The 22947-nt window shown below is 35.5% G+C and overlaps 1 protein-coding gene across 7 annotated transcripts in view; it reads right to left on the reverse strand.

Moving 5' to 3' along the window:
* The window catches only part of MECOM (MDS1 and EVI1 complex locus), a 302674-nt gene that overhangs the window by 43751 nt on the left and 235976 nt on the right, over window positions 1-22947 (reverse strand). For 4 of the 7 annotated variants that reach the window (XM_063621591.1, XM_063621586.1, XM_063621585.1 and 1 more), the window contains exons 2-4: window positions 17488-17622; window positions 5295-5397; window positions 1533-1749 (exon numbers count right to left, since the gene is read on the reverse strand). In XM_063621591.1, the coding sequence (XP_063477661.1) occupies window positions 1533-1749; window positions 5295-5397; window positions 17488-17622 (455 nt within the window). Of the gene's footprint in view, window positions 1-1532; window positions 1750-5294; window positions 5398-17487; window positions 17623-20264; window positions 20355-22947 lie in introns of those variants that run through there. The other 3 variants (XM_063621589.1, XM_063621588.1, XM_063621590.1) reach the window with 2 other exon arrangements.

Here is a 22947-nt window from a genome sequence, read left to right on the forward strand (position 1 = left end):
ATTAAGAATAGACAGCAGAAGAACAGATCATATCCAGAAAGTAATTTTTGTCATTTAAAGCATAAAGTGACAACATAGCATTCAATAAAGGAAAAAATATTCAGAAAATAAAGGTTCTGAATGTGGCTACATTATATAATTTATAACCAAAAATACCAGTTGGAGGTTTAGCATTCAATTGCATAGTGACATGCTTTATCCATATGGCTGGACTACCAAAATATAAATGTTGAGAATTCATGCAATGACAGATAATTAGATTTCCTTTTTGTTTTCTACTAAATGTTTGACTGAATCAACTGAACTAACAGTTGGTTTCCGCATTAGATAGAGTTGACTCAGGCTTAATCTTACAGCTAGGCAGATTAAGAGGCTTTCTCCACCCAAGAAGTATTGCTGTACACTCTTAGTAGGAAGTAAGAACTACTAGATGAAATCCTTTCCTAAAAGAGGCGTAACCAGAAGAAGAGGATGTAGGGCAATACATGAGGTGAAAATGAGAGGAAGAAAAGGATCCAGGAAAGAAGGAAAGGAAACAAAAGAGTAAACTGAAGTTGGACTGTCAAAGACAAAATCTGAGTAATTCCCATTCTTGAGTAAGGCCATTTGATATACTACCATTCCCATTTAAATATAATGTGATGTTCATTTAAAATTCTGATTACAAGTTTCAAGGATAATTTCCAGATTTAAAAGCAAAATAGTGAATACAATTATTAAAATTATTTGTGGACCAAGGCAAAAATCATTAGGTAGAAACAAATTTAAAAAATCCATTAACTGTTCTAAACTGTTCTGATCTTAAAGACCATTCTGTAGTACAATTAGTATATACTTTTCAAAAAGTAGGTTCTAGTGTTGTTATCAGCAATTTTAAAAAGTTATAGAATAAAATTCAAAAGGCTATAAAAAGTTAATATGTCACTGAAATATAATTTCCATTGTGTTAAAAATAAGTGTTAAGGAATTACTTCATCTACATTATCGTGTTTCTCTTTTTCCTTTTAGGAAATTCAACACTTTGGGAAATCAAACATGCTTCTCTTATTCTTTTATATATATGCAGCTTAGATCAAGTGTTGAAATTAAATCCATGAATTACTGCTCTATCAAAAGATTATTTACCTGTCATTAAGTGAATACCAGATCTAGTCCTTTAAAAAATCATCTAAATGTTCCTAGGGGTAACTTTATTGTTTCTTGACATATGATTACTTTAATTTGTTCCAGCACTCTTTATATTTTCTCTAAATCACAATTTACTATAAAGTTAAGCCTTCAGTTTTTAATAACACTACTTAATAATAATATAACATTATTTTTCATCTGACATCAAAATAACTAATTCCAATTTCACTGTAAATGTTTTACAGATGAGAATATCCAGGCAAATATGATTTCTGAACATGTCACGAGTGCATTTGTTCAGCTCATTGGAGTTCCAAATTTTCCATCTGCACAAAGCCTCAAAATTCAGCATAACATTGCAGAAAAAATACACAAGTTGTATGGTACGACATGCCATTTCTAACCTTTGCAAATCAGGAAAAACTTGGTCACATTCCTTACACTCCTGGATCGTGTGTATCTCTTGGAGATCATTCTCGCTTTCGAGTTTTTGCTGAAAGTCCTCTTCGACCATTGAAAATGCTGAGTGAGGAGTACTGCATGGAAACTTTTGGTGATCTGCTAGTTCAGCCTTAGATTCAAAGAGCTGGTCACAGTCTTCACAGCGATATTGCCGTTCTTCTGTGAAAACAATTCAGGTGTTACTAGGATTGGGTGGTCAGGAATTGCCATCACAAACCAGCCAATCTTACCAAATTTTACAAGATATAATAGGTCTTATTTGATTGTCATTTCTATCATGTCAATTTTAATGTGGATTAGAAATATCATATGTGAAGAACGCAGGACAGAGACTGGAACAATAACATAAGCAATGGATGTGACTAGAGTATATCCTCCTGATCAGTAGAACTTTTTGACTAAACCTTTTCAGGTCCAGAGAATACTAAAAATAATAAATACGACTTACTGAGCATCATATATTTTCTCAACCCTGTACGTGGATTACTGACATTCCTTAAAACCTGATTATGAGGAATTGTAGGTCAGATTTTTATCCTAGTTTTCAGATGAGGATTTCAGGTTCAGAGAAGTCAAATGTAAACAGTCAGGGAGTATAGAGCTATGTGGCTATGTAAGGTTTTGAAACCATTTCTATTCCATACACTTCTTATTATGCCAGTGCCATATTATCTGGAAAGAACATGGGACACAGAGTCCCTATCTGAGCCATGCTTAAGCCTGGTTAATGTCAGCAAACTTGGAAATAGTTTAACATTCATCATCACTAATAATGGGACACAGGATGTTTTTAGTACCCTTCTAGGCTAATTTATGTTACCCCAGGGTCAGTGCTAATTGGCATAGCTTTGTTAAATAGCAAACATATCATTAATTTGCACTTTAAATCAATAAGATAAATAAATGGTAGTAGTGGGGTGTAGAGATAACAAGGTTATAAAATGTCAGATAGTGATGGCATTGTTTCTATTTTTGCCTTTTGAATAGCTTTCAGCCCACTCATAATGCCACATGCTGCACAGATCACACAGATACAATCACAGAAGTCTTGAAAACAGCTCACACTGCTAAAAAATACCCACGGCAAACAATATGACACATAATCCCTCTTTTATAGACCTATGACCAAGGAAGATGTTACTCTTCAATTGTTCATTGACTGAATGTTTTGGGGGGAATACTTTAGTCACCTACCAAATGTTAGGCATTTTGCTAGGGAATGAATATGTAAGAAATTTAAGGGGATATACATATGAACAAACAGACTGTGATATATTTTATGGCAGATGAAAGCATAGGACCTAAAGGTCCTATATTTTTCTAGGAGCCTACAGAAATAGGACTAATCCATCAAATCTAGGGAAAAGGTTCAGAAAAGGCTCTGTAATGAGTAAGAATCAGCCAGGTGAAGTGGAAGGAGGGGGCACATTTCGGGAAATGGGAAGAGATGGAGGCAAAAAAGCACATGGCACATCCACAGAAAGGTAGAGCTGTAGTAAAGTATGGTAGGTTCACAGAGCACACATAAGGGAGGAGTGGAAAATGAAGCTGGAGGGGGTGCAGCTCACCAGGGGCTTTGTAAGTCTATGCTAAGAAGGAAAACAGCCATTGAAAGTTGGAAAGCAGGGATATATTCGGACTTGGTTTTTAGAAGACTTTTCCCCAGTTTCAGCATGAGAAGTCAAGCAGAGAGACCAAGAGAGACACTGCTGCAGAAATCCACATAAGATGCTGGTTTAGTTTAAACTAAACCAGTAACAGTGGTAACAGAAAGGTAAAGAAATTACCATGTGGATTCAACAGTTTGTCTTTGGATTTAAAGGGTGGGGAGAGGGAGGTGTTCCAAAAAAATCAACTTGGCTCTAAAGACAGGATTCTCAATGACATTAGCTGGTTAGGAGAAACATTTCGTATAGTCTGTAATACTATTCATATGTTTAAGATCTATATTTAGGACCTCAGCCAGGAGTCCGAACACAAACGGAATCTCTAGGCCACATAATGCATGGAAAAAGCCTAGGTATCAGAGACAGCAAAGATCTTGGGTTGAATGCTAACCCCACCACTTACTAGCCATGCATTCTTGGACAATTTACTTAGCCTTAATTAGGTTCAATTTCCCTATATGTAAAATGGATATAATTTCTTTCCCACAGGTTCTATGCATAAAAGAGTAAATGAGACAATATAGAGAGAGTATATAATATCTATCATATAGTAGGTGTGCAATACATGTGCTTTATTTTCTTTCCTAGGAAGAGTTGAATCCTAGAAGTATAAAATACAAATCATCATTTAAATATTATAAGAATTATATGTAACACACGTAGTATATGTATGGATGTAAACATGATACATTGAAAACAAGAAGCAACTGATGGGTTCAAGAGTGTTGTAAAGGAAAGTAATTTATGAATGGCAGCCCTAAAAGAATAGTCACTTCTATTTAGAACTTTTGGAGTATTAACCTAATCATTAATATTAAATAAAAATAATTGTTTGAAAACCTTTTTAGGTCTAACATTTACAGATGAAATGTTCATTGCACCAGAGAAAGCCCAGATTGCAGTTCTTCATCATCTAAGAACTCCTTGCTGCCAAAGAGCCGTTTCCCATTGGGCCAGACACCCTCTTCAGGCTCAAACTCTACCAGGCTAATTGGGAACTCTAGGTTTCTAAAGCTATTTGCATGTCAGAGTTGCTAAGAGGAAAATGAGTACCAAAAGCGCCCCCCGCCCCCACCGCCAGCCCTCCCCCTCACCCTGCAAATACAACTACTCTTGTATAACCTACAAACAGGCAGAATGCAGTCCAAAGGAAAAATTGTTCAAGTAAAGAGAACCCGCCAAGAGTGGCAGCTTCCTGGAGATGTAAAAGCAAAAGCTGAGATTTTCCCATCTGGGATGCTAAAAGGATGAAGGGTGGTGATCCCTGACTCTATGGTAGGTTGGAATGGGTAATCCTTCCCAATAGACCTTCCAACTACAAAATATTCTGAAGATGCCACTAGATTATGTTGAACCAAATCACATTATACTAGGGCACAAAAAGAGGAAGAAGAAAAATATATATTAAATTTCCATCTCAATGATACAAATCAATACAAGCAAAATTTTCTCTTTATCTGACCTAAACATGTATCACTACTGATTATCATTATTTTTTATTATCTTTTGATTTAGAATAGGCCTCTGGCAAATAAAAATTCCTCTGCCTCTATAATTTCTTCATCTATACATTTTTCCCAAGGCCCCTTCCCTGACACCCCTCCCATATGGTCATATTGGCTAAGATTTTCCTGCAGTAGAAACACTTTTCCCAGTAATAGAACATTAGATGACAGAAATATCCCCTTGATTTAGGAAGGCTCAAAATCAAGCTCCCTGAAAGACCCCTTACACAGTGAAAGGATTCTCACCATAAACTAATGCATTGACAAAAGGCTTAACTAGGTTAGGTTCTGTGCAAATACTCAAAATTCCTTTGACCTCCACTTTAAGGAAGACCTCTGCTTACTTCAGCTTCACTGTAATAGTGGCCAGATGTCAAACCAAGAAAATAGCTGCTTCAAGAGAAGGAACTTGTTAAAACTGACATTGAAAAGCCAGGGAAACGAACAAACACCAGGAGCAATGGACGCTTTCGATGCTACTTTATAGTCGCAATGATAAGGTGATGAGGAGGGTGGCGTGAGTGGTACTAACCGTGGATATCCGGCGCCATAGTTTCATGGGGATAGTCTTCGCTCTTCATGAACAGCAGAAGCTCCTCTCCCGGCGCAATGTCTGCAACTACTCTATAGAATATCTTTAAAGACAAAATAAAGGCGGATGGAATCAGGAAAGAGAGAGATGTATATATATTAACAAAGGGCAAGATATACACTAAGATACCTGTACAAACGCCTTAACAAACATCTTTTTATTTTTTATCAAAAGAAGTGTGATTTCCTGTTTTATATACTGAAAACCAGCCCTCTGGTGACAAATGGAAAGCCGTGACTCTCAAGCCAGTTCACAAATCTTTTCCAAATCCTGCTTCACAAATCAAATTTTCTTAATGCAAGGCTAGCTGCATCACATATATCCTGTGTAATGTTTAACGAAGAACTTTCCCTTCTCTGAATCCTCAAAGCATCCTAGCAAACCACACGTACTCACAGAGTTGAATCCTGCCTGGAATTCTCCAGCAGTAGCCTAGCTTACCTTGCACCTTCCCCACTTAAGCAAGTTTGCAAAAGTAGCACCTTCTCAACAATGTGTTTGGAAGGTAATAGGTTGAAAGGACATGACATAAAGGATCATGACAACAAAGGACAGTATTTCGTTTTTCAAAACTTAACCCCTCTCTCACCAGTCAGAAGGGTGCTCCCATACCCGGGTCCTGCCCTCAGGCCCAGCTCCTGATTCTCTCTCTTTGAAAGTAGGCATTATGAGTTTTATTGATTCATTTATCGGGGTGATGGGGGTGGTGCTTATTCCCCTTGCTTTCTAGCAAAGTGCTGAGGAGAGGAAGCATTTAATAAATCTGTTAACGACTGACTGAAAAGCAGTGGAACAAGTGTGGAAAGAACCCTGACCTGAAATTTCCAAGAGCCGCTGCCTTTCCCCTAAGCAGCTTGGTGACTTAGGCAAGTCATTGTCCAACTTACGTGTCTAGGCACCAGGTTTTTTTTTTTTTTTTTTTTCTTTCATTTAGAAAAGCTTTTAAGCATGAAAATCTTTAGATGTTTATTCATTCTACCATAAAAATGTCATTAGTTTTTCATTTCATTCTAAGGTTATTTATTAAACAATCCCCCATAATCAGACAGAGGTTTTAGAAGAAAGAATGAAGTTCTACGATTAACTGGTGAAAATGAGACCAATTATATTATACCACAGTATCTTTGCAAAACCCTACAGTATTCTGGGAAGGAAATTATTCCTTTGCCTCATATATTCTTCTCTCTAACAGTGCCAATGAGTCTTTTCTCCCAATCTTCCTAAGAATGTCCACAAACAGAATCAATCTCTTTTTTTTTTTTTTTTTTTTTTTTTTTTTTTTTTTGAGACAGGGTCTCATTCTGTTGCCCAGGCTGGGGTATAGTGGCATAATCACAGCTCACGGCAGCCTCAACCTCCCTGGGCTCTGGTGATCCTACTACCTCAGCCACCTGAGTAGCTGAGACTACAGCATGCAACACCACACCCAGCTAATTTTTTGTATTTTTTGGTAGAGATGGGATTTCACTGTGTTACCCTGGCTGGTCTCAAACTCCTGGGCTCAAGCAATCTGCCCATCTAGGCCTCTCAAAGTCCTAGGATTACAAGTGAGCCACTGCGCCCAGCCCAGAATCAATCTTATTAAGCCAAAAAAGTCCAGATTCTAAATGTCTGAGCAACGCACATACACACACACACACACAACCAAAACAACAACACAACAACCACCATCATATTCTAAGAATATACTCTTATATAAGATCAGCAGAAATGCTCATACTTTAATTTTATTTATCTATTTGTATTTTGGAAAGATGAGGACTTTGTACGTGCCTCTTTATTCCAGTAGGTGGCTCTAAAGTCCAATTGTTTATTTTTCTATAACAAGACCAGAGCACAAAATTGTGCTAAATTTGAAAAATAACTTAATGAGGAGTATTTTCTGCTTAGCTTCTTTCCTGTCAAAATAAAATAATTTTTTTCATTCAATAGTAGTTGAACCACCTGAAGCTGGTTTATAGAAAACAATGCTAAACATAAAATGTTGCTATAATATGTTATAATATAACCTAAGATTCTTTGTATTTGTCCACAGATAGAATCCAGACTATCTTGGGAAAATTACTCCTCGTTACGTGCCGTTTCTATAAAAAAATAGTTTATTTGCACTTTGTATCCTATTAACCCTAGCTGTTCACATTTTCTTGTCCTTGGAAGTACACTGATAACAGTTCTTTTTAAAGATTACCAGATTTAAAATAATAATAAAATAATGTGTGAGTTTGCTTTTTTCCCCTAAACTTTCCAGTTAAATACTTATAAGTACCCTATTTCATTCTGGAGTTCTATTTCCCCTTAGAAAACAATGGACTTCTCTCAACAGTTTGAATCACCTCTTTTTTTGGCATCTCTCAAAGGTTTAACTTATTAGCTTCCTTTCCAACAACATGTTGACATTTGAATTGTGACATATTAGAACTTTTCGGTGGCTTCTCGGAAATAGTGAGGTTAAAGAGACAATACCCTACAAGACAGTAAAACAGTGCAATTGTCTCTGTTGGGGAATACTACTTAGACACACATGTCAGGTCATTTTAAGAGAGTATTATGATATCATTATTTCTTTGTAGTCCACTATTAATCATGTCTCTTTTAATTCCATTTTAGATTTACTCAATCCAATGTGAACAGTCTAAGAAACAAAAGAAATTGATGGATACACTGTAACTGTATATTATAAAGACAATTCTCTTTGCCAAGACATAGATCACTACTGTAATTTCCCTTTAAGAGTCCAGATTGTCATGTGAAGAATATTGAGTGCATAAAAAATAAAAGACACGGAAGAGTGTTGATGTTGGCTTTATTTACTGGAGGTAAAAGGTGACATTCCAAGCCATGAAAGGCAAAGAAAAGCAAAGTGGATTTTAACTTCAGGGTGTTCTTTTCAATTTTAAGTGAGTTTTTATGGTGCTCATGAAACTGAGGTTTGAAAAGAACTGGCAAGCGCCAGATATAATGAGGGCAGATTCTGGGCATGCTTCCCCATATAGCCATAAGAATGTCCCTCGAAGTTCCATTTGCCACACCCTTACCAATCTAGTCCTTTTCTGAAGGTGTTTCTACCACCTGATCTTCATTACCTCTCATCCCTTAGGGTTTTAGAGACACTTAAGCAACATTGTTTTCCTCTGCTAATTACAATGGCCCAAAAGTATAATTTGAATCCTTGAATCTAGGGATGTCTACATATAAATTTAATTTACTTTCTAATAACATTAATGCTATGCCAGCAGGCATTTGAGAAGTGACAGGAGTAATTTAAACCAAAACAAAATGACAATTTGTAGCCCTGAAACAATATAGTGGGGAAATAATGGGATGTCATCTTAGAGGAATCAGGCCTTTCAGAAAATATACTTTTATGTTATAAAATAGATCTTTCAGCAAATAAAAATGCAACAAGGAAGTGATTTACATAGATTTTCTCACATATTTGTATATAGTATGTTTGACCATGCTTATAAAATAGAGTTATAATGTCTTTAAAATCACTGTATTCCCAAAATCTCGACTATACTGCTGTCCAGTGAATTACATACCATCTGTGTTATGTGCCAGAAGCAGAGACACTACTAATATAACTCTCTCATTTTTGTGTTGGAGAAAAATGGAAGAGAGTCAATTAATCTGTTAAGTTCCATAAAAGAGTTAATAATGGGTCTCCTCTCCTATCAGGGTTTTATGTAAAAAGTTCTCAGGATTCAAAATAAAAATATCTTGGATCTGAAATTTTGTAATGAATATACCCCCAACAAATAAAGAGAGGCTCAAAAATCTTCAACACTTAGAAAATTTTGAATTAATATGAAAAGGTTGTTCATTTGTTATTTTTGCTCTCTCTCTCAGAATGTTCTATGAGAAGGAAAAACTCAATTCTTCCCAATATAAGGTGAAAGATAAGAAGAATGGGGCCTTATAGTTTAAGAAAATAGATTATATGGAAATTCCATTTTTTAAAAAAGTCATAATAAATATTTTAAAACCGTGTTAACTCCTCCAAAACTTTCTATTTGGTAGCTAATACCAAAATCCAGAAGCACAACATGTTATGAAGTAACCTAACTCCCATACATCTGAAATTTTTGCCAGTTGAGATGGTTTTTTCATTTTATCACATAAAAAATTAAATTTTCCCAGTATCTTGCTAGACTCTTTATTTTTATATAAAGCAATATTTATACCTTTGTAAGTATGAATATTATATTTGGATCTCTGGATACCTCAATTTATAAGGATAAGTTTTTATAGTAAATGTTTTAGTAACAGATTTCTTCATGTTCTTTTATTTTTAAAATTTGTTCAAATAGCACACTAGTGAAATTTCTAAATGTTTATTTAAAATTCTAAATGATTCAAATAGTTGAAAAGTAAAACTAGAAATCCAAAATTGTTCAGTTTTACCACTGGTAAAACCCACAGCTTAAGGCATAATTATAATATTATACATGTATATAGAAATTAAATGCCCTAAACAGAATTATTATAATTAATTTATTTTAATCAAACCCTGAAAGCAGCTCCAAATGCAAAGAGAATATCCATTCAGCTAATACAATGCTAAGTATAAAAGACAGTGGTGATATGAAATTGACTTAGCAAATTTAGACTTCCAAACTGTACATTTTCATGTGGTGTTATTTATAAATATAAATGTGCTTAGATATATTACATATTTTATAATTTGACATAAATATGGCAAAGTATATGTTTTGGAGAAATTTTTAAATTTGCATATTAGCAATCTCATATATATAATTATATATAATAAGAATGAATGCGTCATGGCACATGATTAATTCTTATTAATCATACAAGTTATATGTAATTGTATATTATGTTTTATAAAATTTATATTATATATACTTGGAATTAGAATTAATCATATATCATTACTCATTTTATTTGGTTAAGTCCAAGATGACAGCAGTAAAGCAGGCATAGACACTCATAAGCACTTTGATAGGAAAGTTAATATGCCATAAAAGACTTTCAGTCTAACTCTATTTTATACTTTGAAGGACTGCGTTCAACCAAATCCTCGATCATTAGTTTTTTCAAATGGTAATCAGGTGGGTCTTGTTTATTATACTAGAGAAAAAAAATCTGGAATCTGTCAGATTCTTTATCTGTGGATTGATTTGAAGTATTATGTTTGTATTGTTGAGACAGAAAAGTTCTGCACACAAGGGGGAAAATAAGAAAGAAGGAAAACACATTTACTTTTAAAAAGATGAACAAGGCTTTATTGTTATGAATCTCCGTTTATTTTTCCTGATCAAACACTGGAAGTTTTATTTATGCTTAATAGAATGCATTTGGCATGTCTAAAAATGACAGAAGCATGAATTATGAATGACCTTCAACCTATGCAGGAAGTTGTAATAATCGAAATAATAGAGAAATGTACTCCCAGCAAAATCTGGACTGAGAGAAAACCTTTTCTGGCTATTGGTGTCTTTTCACTTTGAAGTTAACAGTTGATTTCTTCCTCTTCCAGCTCCCAACATTTGACCTAAATGCTTTATTTTCTATACCTTCATTCAATTTACTAGTCTGAAGACAAGGAAAAGCTGAATGGAACTTCAGCAATTGGAGGGTGGGTAGGAGAGGAGGTAGGTAGCTGTTTGCATGTTTGAACAAAGTTAGCATTTCATATGGACATATCTGTCAGTCTTGGTACTGCAGAGAGGTGGCATCAAGTCTACAGATACAATATATGCAATAGGAAACATAGTCTGGACCCTGATCTATCCATAGTAATGTGGGAAACTCCAATTCAGGAATGACATAAAGTTTAATAGGAGTATCTGGAGGAAGGATCCTATTATACATTCTGAGCCTAATTAACAAGAGGTAAAGAGAAGTGTCTTCAGCAGAGATGGATGACAGAACTTAAATTTGTCCAACACTATGGAAGCTTTATCATGGCTAAGCATTGCCAAAGAAAATCACCCTTAGTTTCTCCAAAGAAGAAGTATCCCATATTTGTCTTCAGGGTCACAGTCTAAAGACAAGAAAATATTAATTGAAAATGATCAAGTACTGCCTTGCTATATCCACTTCCTAAATGAAAAATATGACTCCACGAGACCAAGATATTTTTGGTGGGGAAATTTTTTCTTCTCCACATCTTTATCTCTTTGTCAGTAACATGAAGAGAAAACCAAGTATAACTTATTGAATGAAACAAAACAGAGAGAGAATTGTTAGTTCTAGTTTGCATAAATAGGGCAATTGATAAAGATGCACATTATTATACACGAAGCTTACAGTGTACCCAGCCTGAAAGCCTTGCAAGATGTCTCCTTAAATAACCTCTGAGGGTCTCTCTACAGACCCCCCAAAAATATCCATTAGCCACCTGTCTTTAATGTGGTCATTTCATCTGACTGTATAAAAACTGATGATCATTGTGAATGGTTTCCAAACCTTTGGGAAGAGTTCCATCATTACATTACAAAGAAGCTAAAAAAGATCATCTTTGGTGTTTTACTTGGCTGGAGGCTTCTCTTGTGTCCTTGACCAAAACATTATCCTCCTTCATGGCTTGTAAAGCATTCTTATGACTTTTATATGCCCTCCCAGAAATAACTATAGTCTATTATGGATGTGATGCTTTGTGATCTTCCTGAATGAAAGGTGATATATACATGCAAACACTAATTACTTAAAGTGTACACTTAATACTTCAGGTCACCCTCTCTTTCAATTTATGCAGTTTGTGAATCTTAACAAAAATCCTAGTGTTATGTCAGTGTTGCATCCTAGGTATTGTTACATGAAGGAAACTTCATTAGGGGCAGGGGATGAGGTGAGGTTTGTTTTATGATGTAAAAATCAAATGGCAAACTATGTTTGAAAGAGTTTCATCTTCAGGTGAAGGAAGTAACTTGTCAGCCAGACAACATCCCCCCAAAGTCAGCTTAGGCACTGTTCACAAAGCCAGTCTCTGGGTATTGCCAGCTGGCATTCATCTTAAAACAGCAGAGCATAACTTTGGTATAAAAGTGGAACTTGACTTAAAAGCAAAGCAAAGAAAATGCCCAAAGCCAATAATAACTTTAACATCAAAAGAAGTCGTACAAAATGTGGACAGATACCCTTGTAAAGGAAGAGCAAATTAACAAATTACCTGACAGTAGACACAAACATTTTTAAAAAGTGTAAAGAGGGTAACAAACTACATTTTTGCAGTATACATAGCTAGCCTACCTTGCTGTTTTGCACAAATTTTACTAATTGAATGATGCAGGAAAGTCGATTTTTTTCATAGTAAAATCCAAAGAAAATAATTGAGCCCATAATAAGCTCACAATAAAATGCTGTTCTAGTGTCACAGCAGTCTGATATAATCATTCACGTGGACCTAAGGAGAGTGAACGCGGGGTGCCACATCAGCTATGATTGTCCTGGAAGCAGTTAAAACTTTATAAGGTAAAGCACAAATGAGAACAATGCCTGTTCCAACTGAAAACACTGTAGAGTCTTGTTGCCGTTCATTAACCACAAGGGAGCTGGCAGAATCCTTAAGTGAATTCTGACTTTGTATTCTCTGAGGGGCACTCATTCTTCTGTAACTCATTTCTTCAAAATATACATCAGGCATTAGATAATCTCTTATCGACACATTTCTTTTTATTCAGAGTGAACAGCAGACTTCTCTTATTCTACTTACTAAATACCAGCTGTCAAGGGCCTACTTAAAAATGAAAGGACTTATCACCTTGTGTAAATGACAAGATTAATAATGTCTTGGGTTTCTGAGAACTTTATTCTACTCATAGACCATGTTAGGGCAGGCCAGGAGTTTGAATAAAATTGTGTTCCTTCTTATGGTACAGAATACACACACACTAACATATACAAAACATTATCCCAAAGTACTCGCCCAGATCATTCTAACTATCAGTGGAAAGGCAGGTTTCATTTAAGTCTAAAAAGTCAACTTACATAAATTGTATTAATTGTAAGTGGAAAGGCAGGTCTCATTTAAATCTAAAAAGCCAACTTAGGTAAATTGTGTCTTAGTGACTCTCTGATCATTACCAATATGTTTTCACTATGAAGAAGTATTAGAGTAAAGCTGTTGTGTCCAGAGAACTACTCCATAAGTACCCAAACTTTGTGAATCTATTCAAACAGGAGAACTGGCCTTGTCTGAGGTGGATGGGGGTCTATGGGTAGGTAGTCCTGGTTCTGATCCAGACGAAGGGTATATGTGGGGTCAAAAGGAGACTTAATCAAGGATGGAGAGAGAGGTGAGAACAGCATGAGACCACCCAAATCTAAAGCAATGAGTTACATCCACCAATCAAAAGGGTTTGTAAAAGTAAGATAGCTACAAGACTTTAAAGGAAAGAATATCTAAATAACCAGTTTTCTTTAAAAAAAAACAAACAAACAGTAAATCATGTAGATGTTTGGTCTACTTCACATTAAACACATGGGTGCTTCTGTATGTAAATGAAACCTCTGAATAATGGAAAAAAAAACATTTTTATGCTTCCTCTGTATATTAGTCCTCTTGAGGACCTAGTCTGGAAAGAGATTTCCTTAACCAACTCTCTGCTTTTGCTCCTACCCTGCTCTGCCTTTCAGGGCCAGTTCTTGCTCCTGAAAGCAACCAAGGATAATTTCAGGTTGTTAGAATGTAAATATTTAAGCATTGTCTGTCTCAGTAAAAATTTCCAGCTAAACACCATGCCACAGCCTTAGAACTATGTAGCATTGCAGAGAAACTTTAAGGAAGAATAATTAGAATGTTAAGGATAAAGAGACTTGGGTATCTTTAATGGATCTACTATTTTATGACTTGAGTGTGACTGTGACTCAATTTACTAGTGTCTTTGGTGTAGCTTCTTTCATAGAGATAAATTACTGTAGTTAATATATTTTTTCAAGGGTGAATAAAGATATCAGTCAGAAGCCACAGCTACTTAGAAATTATGGTTTAGCAGTGATGTCAATGTTTTCAGAATGTGTATCTCCAAAAACATCCCTGCAATAATTTTGGAAGCATGAAATGAAAGAGACATCTAAAATCACAAAACTTGAGTCTTTCTAGGCAGCGCTGACAAGAAAGAAAGCTGCCACAAAGCTCATTCTGTCTGAAAAAAAAAATCTGAAATGAAATAACTCACAGAAATCTACTGGAAAATTTAAACTCAGGAAAATTTCCTTAAATAAAATGCTGGTAGAAAGGTATAGGGAAAGTGGTAACTGCGTGGCTTTCATTTTTATTTTTTTCTGATACAAAATAGATTACATCTTTTATCAACTTTACTTAAAAACCAAAATCCACGCTGTTTCTAGAACTTCTTCACCCACAAAGAAATCAAATACAGGTTATCCAGCATACAACATTTTGACTGTCCTACTACTATCAAACTGTATTATAATCTTAGCAAGCACATTTATTTTCTTTAATATGGCTCCTCCATATCATTAAAAACTGATCCAAATTGATTAAACTTGATCTTTTAACATTAGAATTTTTAAAAATATGTATCTTTGAAAAAGTAAAGTACAATTTATACACTCTTGTTTTGTCCTGGTTAATCTTTTTATTTCTTTGTTAGATGACCTAATTATTACCATGACTAACTTGCAATTGAAAGCTTCATCTCAAATTCCTTTTTTTTTAAGAGTCCAGGATTTATATCTGTCTTGCTCTAAAATTCACTTGATAAACTTTATCTGTATCTAAAAATCAGAGCAAAGAGAAACACTTTTTATAATTTCCTGTAGAGCGTTCCATTTGCTTTTGTGTTAGACAGGTGAGTTGATGTCATTAATGCTTAATAATTACTCCTATACCAGGGTCTCTCTCTATAGCTAAATATTAAATAATACCTCCCACAATGGGAGTGTTCATTATGTGATGAGTTGTGCTTATTCACCATTTGGCAGCTCCCATTCCTCGTGGAAAAGAGAGCAAAAAACAGACCTAGAGAATCTCTTTAGTCAGCTCTTTTATCATTGTACCTACTCCAACATTCACATTTCAAAGTTGTCTAGAATTGCTAGTTTTAATTGGATTTTAGAATATTCGTATGTGCTTATAGGTGAATATGCTTCTAATATATGCATACACTATTTGAGTGTCTGTTCCCTTTTGTCTTGTCAATTGGGCTAAGAGTGATTGTGTACATCTACACGTATCATACAAATCTGACTTTTACCTCTGACTTTCCTCTCTTGTTGTTTATGGATGAATTTACTTGAATTTCACAATTATATTATTTGATATGCATTCTGTTAGCATCTTAGATTTCTGTCAGCATAAGAGTTAAAAATTACAACTTAAGAAAAATATGTGTCTAATATTGTCCTTATCTGTTTTCTCAGATTAAGTATTTTCTCTGATTCTTTAGTCAAAATAAGTAAACATGCTATTCATTAAGGCATAAAACTGGCATATTTTCTTTTGAAAACAATGGATTTTACAATGTATATTTCAAAACTAACTATGGTAAAATTATAAATGCCTACTCTACTGAGTAGCGTAATACATAGGGAGAAACAGGAAAACAGTTTCCCTTTTTTAATGCAATCAAGATTCCCAATAAGAGTACAGTTATTATAAAACACTACACACATAAATATTAAATGAAAAAAAATGGCTGCAAGTAGACTTAGATTGACTACAAGTCCCGTTCTTAAATCATCTTTTCACTGATTCTACAACAGCTTTATCTAAGGAAATAGCTTCCATTGTCAATAAATATGAATAGCAAACAATTATTATGATATGATTATATTATTTCATCTTAAAGCTATCAATTGAGGTCCTCCAGTTGCTTTTGTAAGGAGTATAACATTAATTCGCTCATAATACCTATGTATTTCTCACATCTACAAATAGTAGGTACTCAAAAAATATTTGTTGTTGATGGTGACATTAACTCATATGATAGATGGAATATTTTCTGCTCACAATCAATAGCTAATTTAATAATGTTTTCCCTTGTCAATAATTCCTCTTGTTTTCTTATAGCAAGGAGAAAAAACAATTGATTGGTTTATTATTTTTGATATATGTTGAAGATTTTTAAATGATTTCCATTTAAACCTAATTTTACAATTTACTACCTCTTACACCGTTTAGTCAGTAAAAATTATCTGGTAGCTGGTAAGATGCCAAAGAATAATCTCATAATAATGAATGAAATAGAGTCTTAGACCAATTGACAGTAGCTTTATTTAAGTTTTCAATTGTAAACATTTAATTTAAACTATTCTTCTTCTTGATGGTGATTTCATAGTAGATTTGCCAAGCAACCACTTCAATATGGTCTTTGAAACATATTTGATTTAGGAAACCATTGGGTTAAAAGAAATAAATGATTATAACGTAATTAAATTCTAACTCAACAATGTTTATAAAACAAAAATTAACGGGCTGAATTTCTTGTTATTTCAGGTATTGTCATATTATATTATAAGATTCATAACCTAATTTTATTAAGTGTAAAATATGTTTCACGATATTTTCATCATCTTTATTTCACAGTTATTGTTATTAAAGTCAACTTCACTGCATGGTCCTCCATAATGTCACAAAGCAATTTCCAGCAGGGCTATTTTTAAACTTTTTAACATATACCAAAAAAACTATTTTAATTAATCTAAAAGTAAGTGTTCTCATTTATAATTAGGCAAATCAATATAAAATGAATAATTAGATAAGACCACACTGATACTATGCATATACATTTCAAATAAAACCTATATAACATTTCAAGTATATCACTTCCAATTTCTGCATAAATTCACAAGACGTTCTTGATTAGCTCAATACCTTTCATGAATGTACCTACTATGATAGCAAAGAAAAACTGAACAGTAGGCAGTAATAATACTCAGTTTTTAAATCATTCAGTCACACCAAGAAAACTGGTGCATTTATGAAGGATACTAGTACAAAGTGAATAGACTACCCAAAGAATGTAAAGAAAGTAGTACTAAATATGACTTTGTTCTGCATTTTACTTATATTTGTGCATTATCTTTCACAATATCAACAAACAGGCCACAAGGGTATACTGCAGCTCACTGTGATTTTTATTCTTCAGGCTCCACTGATACTTTTGTGCTCTCAAGGAAAGACAAGAAAATCTTTACAACATACCTGATCATTTATCTGGCATGCAACGAGGTTGTGCTGATCATAACAGCCAGCGAATCGAATGTACTTGAGCCAGCTTCCAACATCTGGTTGACTGGCATCTATGCAGAACTTCACATTGTAAAATTCATCTAAGATCTGGAGGGAAGAAGATGAGAACAATCAATTGCCATATTGGCCCACTCATTAAAATAATCAGTTGTTTGAAAATATTTCATTGAAATGTATATTCCTTCTTTGGATCCTTAAAAAAAGTCAGATCACAGGCACATTAACAGAGGGGAAATGTGAAGTTACCTTGACAATGACAACATACTGCTTTTTTAAAAAAGGAATAAAGCACTTGCAATTTGTTACAAAAACTGATTAATTGGTTTCAAAAATGCTTATTTTCATATGCATAAATTAGTGCTAATTTTATCCAATGTGATTTTTGCAAAAAATAATACTGAACAGCATATATTAACAAAATATTTCTAAACATTATAGTCAATATTTCTTATTTGTATAGTCTCATGTAAGCATATATTTTCACATTTTTGCACTTTAATTTAAAAATTTCCACCTAAATTTTTTTCATAGCATTTCATCATCATGAAACAATTAAATCACACTCTTAATTGAAGGAGATAATAAGATTTGTCCTATAGGTGCTTCCAACCAAACTAAAGAAAAACAAATTAAAATAATCGATTCAGAAACACTCATGCAAAGTATGGCAAACTCAGGTTTTAGTTAATACATGTCAATGTATGTTTCAGTATTAATGTCTAGTAAGCAAAATAACAAAGCTGGCTTGTTAACAAATAAAAAATATATTAAAATACTGTAACGAACTACCATCATTAGGTATACTTGTATCTTGTTATTTTTCATGAAATTTTACATTTGGCCCATCTAAATGTTAATCATTAGTTAGGACACACTAAACAAAATTGAAGAGGGAAATTTCCATTTTTAAGATCTTGTGTACTTAAACCAAGCTATTCTGATTCACTAACAGCAATAATGTCTTAAACATCAATATTAAAAGCTGTACAGTTGTTGGCCTGATGGTGAATAACTACAAAGGCTGGTAATGTTATGTCAATCAGTTAATATAAACGAGGAAGTTTCCTATCAAAGACTAAGCAATATACCTAGAACAAAAATCATTGAATTAAATAACTCCTACAGATCTCCGCTGTATGCATACCTACATAAAAGTTAAAATTAAACTCTTGAGTACTGAGACCAAAAGCAATTTTGCATAGAATTCAGGCAATCACCCAATTGCAGATTCAAGTCATTAACTCACCATATACTTCAAGAAAAACCCAGTGCTCCGAGGGCTTTAGTCAAGAAGCCCTATGAATAAGCCCTTGGCCATGAGAAAATTGAAGGGCAATAAGTGGTCCCAAAATTTAAAAAAGAAAAATCGAACATAAGATAGGGATATTGTTAAACACACACACACACACACACAACACACACACACACACAGAAATCAAACTCTTCTTTTTCAAGGACATCTCTTTACACTAACAACAGAAGTGTACATTTAAATATCCTTTCTATTAAGAGGACAAATTCTAAAAATTTGTTATCAATAAAATTACGAACTTTAAGATGTTTCTTCAACTCTCAGTGCTGAGTAACTCAAATGGCAACTTGAGATTTCCCCCCATCCCAGATGTTGAGAAGGTACATAAATAATAGCAATGAACATTTTTAAATAGTAAAAAGTTGGAGTTTGTTGCTGAGTTTTGTTGGTTTGTTCAGTCTGTTTGGTTTCTGGTTGATCTTTTGTTGTTTGTTTCCTTGAATGGCAAAAAAAAAAAAAAAAAAAAAAAAAGGCAGTTCTCCTGACACACCAAAGAAATATTTAATAAAGGACATAGAATAAAGCCAGTGAAATGCAACACTAATTCCATTTCATATTTGCAGAGAGACGTGGAAAACTTGTTAATTTCAAAGTCAAGAAGCATCCATCCCCTTAGCTTTCAAGCATTCCCTTTTACAGAAGCAGGGAGTTAAGTATTACATACAATGCACATAAAAATTGTAGGTGTAATTTTATTCCGTGTTAACATTATTAGCATTGCCACTGTCAACAGCAAAATTAATTTTTAAAAAGGTTCATTTCCAAAGAATGTCTTTTTATATAATCTGTTACATGATTATTCAAAGATTTCACCATCATATTAACATTCTTCCTCTCAATATTCTTGCCCCAAGACAAAAGCTTAGCTTTCTCCAGAAACGTTTGCCCCCAGGGTGAATTATTCACTTTTTATTTGCTAGCAGAACTGCATTTGTCTCCCAAATGTCTTAATCGTGTCGGAAATCTCGAATAAAATAAAGTAACGACACATCTTCAGTCATTTCATATAACACACTCCTGTGTTTTTAAAAGCTGTCAAGCTCCAAAGATAGCTTTAAAAAAAAAAAAAAAAAAAAAAAAAAAAAAAAAAAAAACCTTTAGGTAGACTTTAGAGAAAGGCCCTTTCAAAAAACCAACAGCAAAAGGAAAAAAAAAAAAATCCCCAGAATCTAGCCAAAGGGTCCGAATGTGACTTTCTCGCGAAGCAGCACACGATGTTGGACAGCAAAGCTGTTACTTGGCAAGGTGGAACTCGGCCGAGAGCGGCTCCAAAGTCGCGTGGCCAGTGCCAGGAATTCAGATTTTGGCAACCGCACCTTGTGCGTCCCCGAAACCGACGGACAGGGACACACGGAGGGAGGGGAAGGAGGAGAAGAGCGCAAGGAAAAGAGGCCGACAAGCCGGCAGAGAAACCCACCGAAGGCCGGACGACCCACCCCGGAGACGTGTCCAGACCGCACCGTTTCGCAGGAGGAACAAGGAAATCGCCCGGCTTAGCAACGTAGATAAGCAGCAGGGCTCCGCGAGACTGCGGGCGAGGAGGAAAGAAGGCTGGGGGCGGGGGGCGCCCGTAGAAACGGTGCCCCGGCAGGAAACTGTCCGAAGTGACAAACTTTCACATCGCCCAGACTTTTTTTCCTTTTAAAGTGAGGAGTTCTCTTACCTTTAGATTTCTATGGCCTCAACTCAGCAATAATAGGCAATCACAGAAGAATGAAAATAAACAAAATAAAATAATCAGCAGCCCCCAACGCTCCTGCACGAAAATCCTTTCAAACGATCCCGAGCAACATTTCGAGATGTTAAAAAATAATAATAATAATTTTTAAAAAGCCTCGCGTCTCGATTTCCAAATGGGTCTCTGACAACTTTGTCCGTCTCTAGGATCTGCTCTCCAGGACCACGCGTTTCGGATTTATTGTCCGCCAACAGTGTATTTTTAATACAAGAAATGAAGTCTTCTCTCGTCTGGGTGACCCGGGTTTGGTGTGTTTTGGCTTTTTCCCCCTTCCTAAATGAGCTCGGAGCTATTCCTTCTGGTTCACATCACCTCCCTCTTTTCTCACTTTCTCTTGCTCTTATCAGCCCGATGTGTAATGAAAGTTATCTGAAACCCACTAAAACTTCTACTTCTCCTTCCCAGTTCCAATGGGGGAAAACAAGCAGGAGGAGGAGAGTTTGAAAAGGTGGGGGGCCTGGGGAGGCGAGGGGAGCTCTATCCCCCTTTCAGATCCTCCGCAGCGCCTTCGCGGGTCCTGGACCCTCACGGGATCGTCCCCTTTCGCAACTCCAAGCTCAGCCGCCGGGTTTCTATTTCATGAACTGTCTCTTTAAAGAGGATCTGCTCGGCCATCCAGAAAGAACCCGGGGCGAAGGAGAAAGGGAGCTATCTCCCGCCGCCCAGAGTGATCTGATCGGAAGCCAGACGGGCTCCTCTTTTAAATTTTTAAAGTGACAGCAGCCTCCTCTGGCGGGGCAGGTCACAAAAAGGTCGCCAAGACCCAAGTCCTATAGGGACAGACTGATTATGGATGCACCATCCCCCTTAAACATGTAGATTTCTCCGGGTAAACAACCAATGGGGAGATCTCGCCAGGCAGGATTTCTTTCCCCAGGGAAATAGCCTCTGTTTCGATGTCTTGAAAGCACAAGTGTGGTGTGTGTGTGTGTGCGCGCGCGCGCAAGTGTGTGTGTGTGTGTGTGTGTGAGAGAGAGAGAGAGAGAGAGATGGGGGATGGGAGGGATGGGGAAGGGTGGAGAAGTGCTTTCAGGGGTGTGAGGGTGTGTGCACCGAGGCAGGAGGGGGCGGGGGTACGGGGGAGAGGTAGCGCTGGAGGGGGCGAGGATAAAGCTTAGGGTATAGGGACCCTAGTTCAGACTAAATATAAATAGTTTAGAAATTCTCAGAAAACAGCAACTTCGAGTGAAAAGTTGATATGTACATTTCCAGTTTTCTGCTAAGCATTAAAAAATTTTTTTTTAATTGAAACTCATACTCTAATTTATTCGCTTCATTCTGGTAGCTAGGTCAGGGAAAGGGCGTGCAAAATTTTGAAATCATATTTTTCTTTAAAGATATTTTAAAATCTGAAAAATTATTGGCATATAACCCGCCTAAATAGCGTATTATGGGTTTAGAGAGATTGATGACTGTCTGGTGAGTTTTTGCCATTTTCTTTGATACATTAATTAAAACACCTTGAAAGCCAAAAAGTGCAATAAGCAATTTGACAACTCAGATTATTTTTGAACGTTTAACATCATAAATGCTGCTTTTAGTAATCGGCACTATCCTATGTTTAATAGCTTTCTAATATACCCTGGGTACATTTAAACCAACACATTGTAGAAAAGACATTGGAAGAAAGAATACAGGGGATACATAGCAAAATAAAAGGGTCTACAGATTTATTCATGGCCAACTTTGTAAGATTTAGTAAATCCCACTGGCTAAATGGAAGTAAACGCGTTTTTATCACAAAACTCCATTCATAAAAACAAATGGACAAAATCCAACTCCCCAGCTCAACAATGGAAAGTTAAGCAAAGTAAGCGAGTCTAGGGACACTTGCCGGGGAGAGGTGGGGCAAGAGGGGCTGGAAAGTGTGCTGACGGTTAAACTTTAGCTGCAAACGGGATAACACAAGTGCCACCCACTTTTTGTTTTCTCCAAGTGCAAATAAACGTGTAAATCCAGCAGAACTATATTTTCCCAAAATATTGATTTAAAAACAAAAATAGTAGCAAAAGGGAGGGATTGGGGGAGAGAAAATGACAAGAGGTGGTGACTAATTCGTTTCGGTGGCCTGTTATCTGTGACATTGAACTGTTATTTCAGATAATAGCCATTGTTTGAGAGAAAGTCGCACAGCAGTGGTAGGTAGGACAGGAAAAATCCTTTGTAAATAACCTAAAACCCGGTCAGATATTCCCATAGAGTTGGGCGCTTGAGAACCTTTAAGAGCTCCGGGTTTGTGGCCATTGATTTCCTGCCCTTCCTCAACTTGCCCATTGTCGGAGCTTTTTTTTTTTTTTTTTTTTTTTTTTTTAATTTAGCCATAAATTGGACCGGCTCGAGCTATGAGCTGTTCTATTTTCTT

The sequence above is a fragment of the Symphalangus syndactylus genome, chromosome 17 (genome assembly GCF_028878055.3).
Source record: "Symphalangus syndactylus isolate Jambi chromosome 17, NHGRI_mSymSyn1-v2.1_pri, whole genome shotgun sequence".
Lineage (NCBI taxonomy): Eukaryota > Metazoa > Chordata > Mammalia > Primates > Hylobatidae > Symphalangus > Symphalangus syndactylus.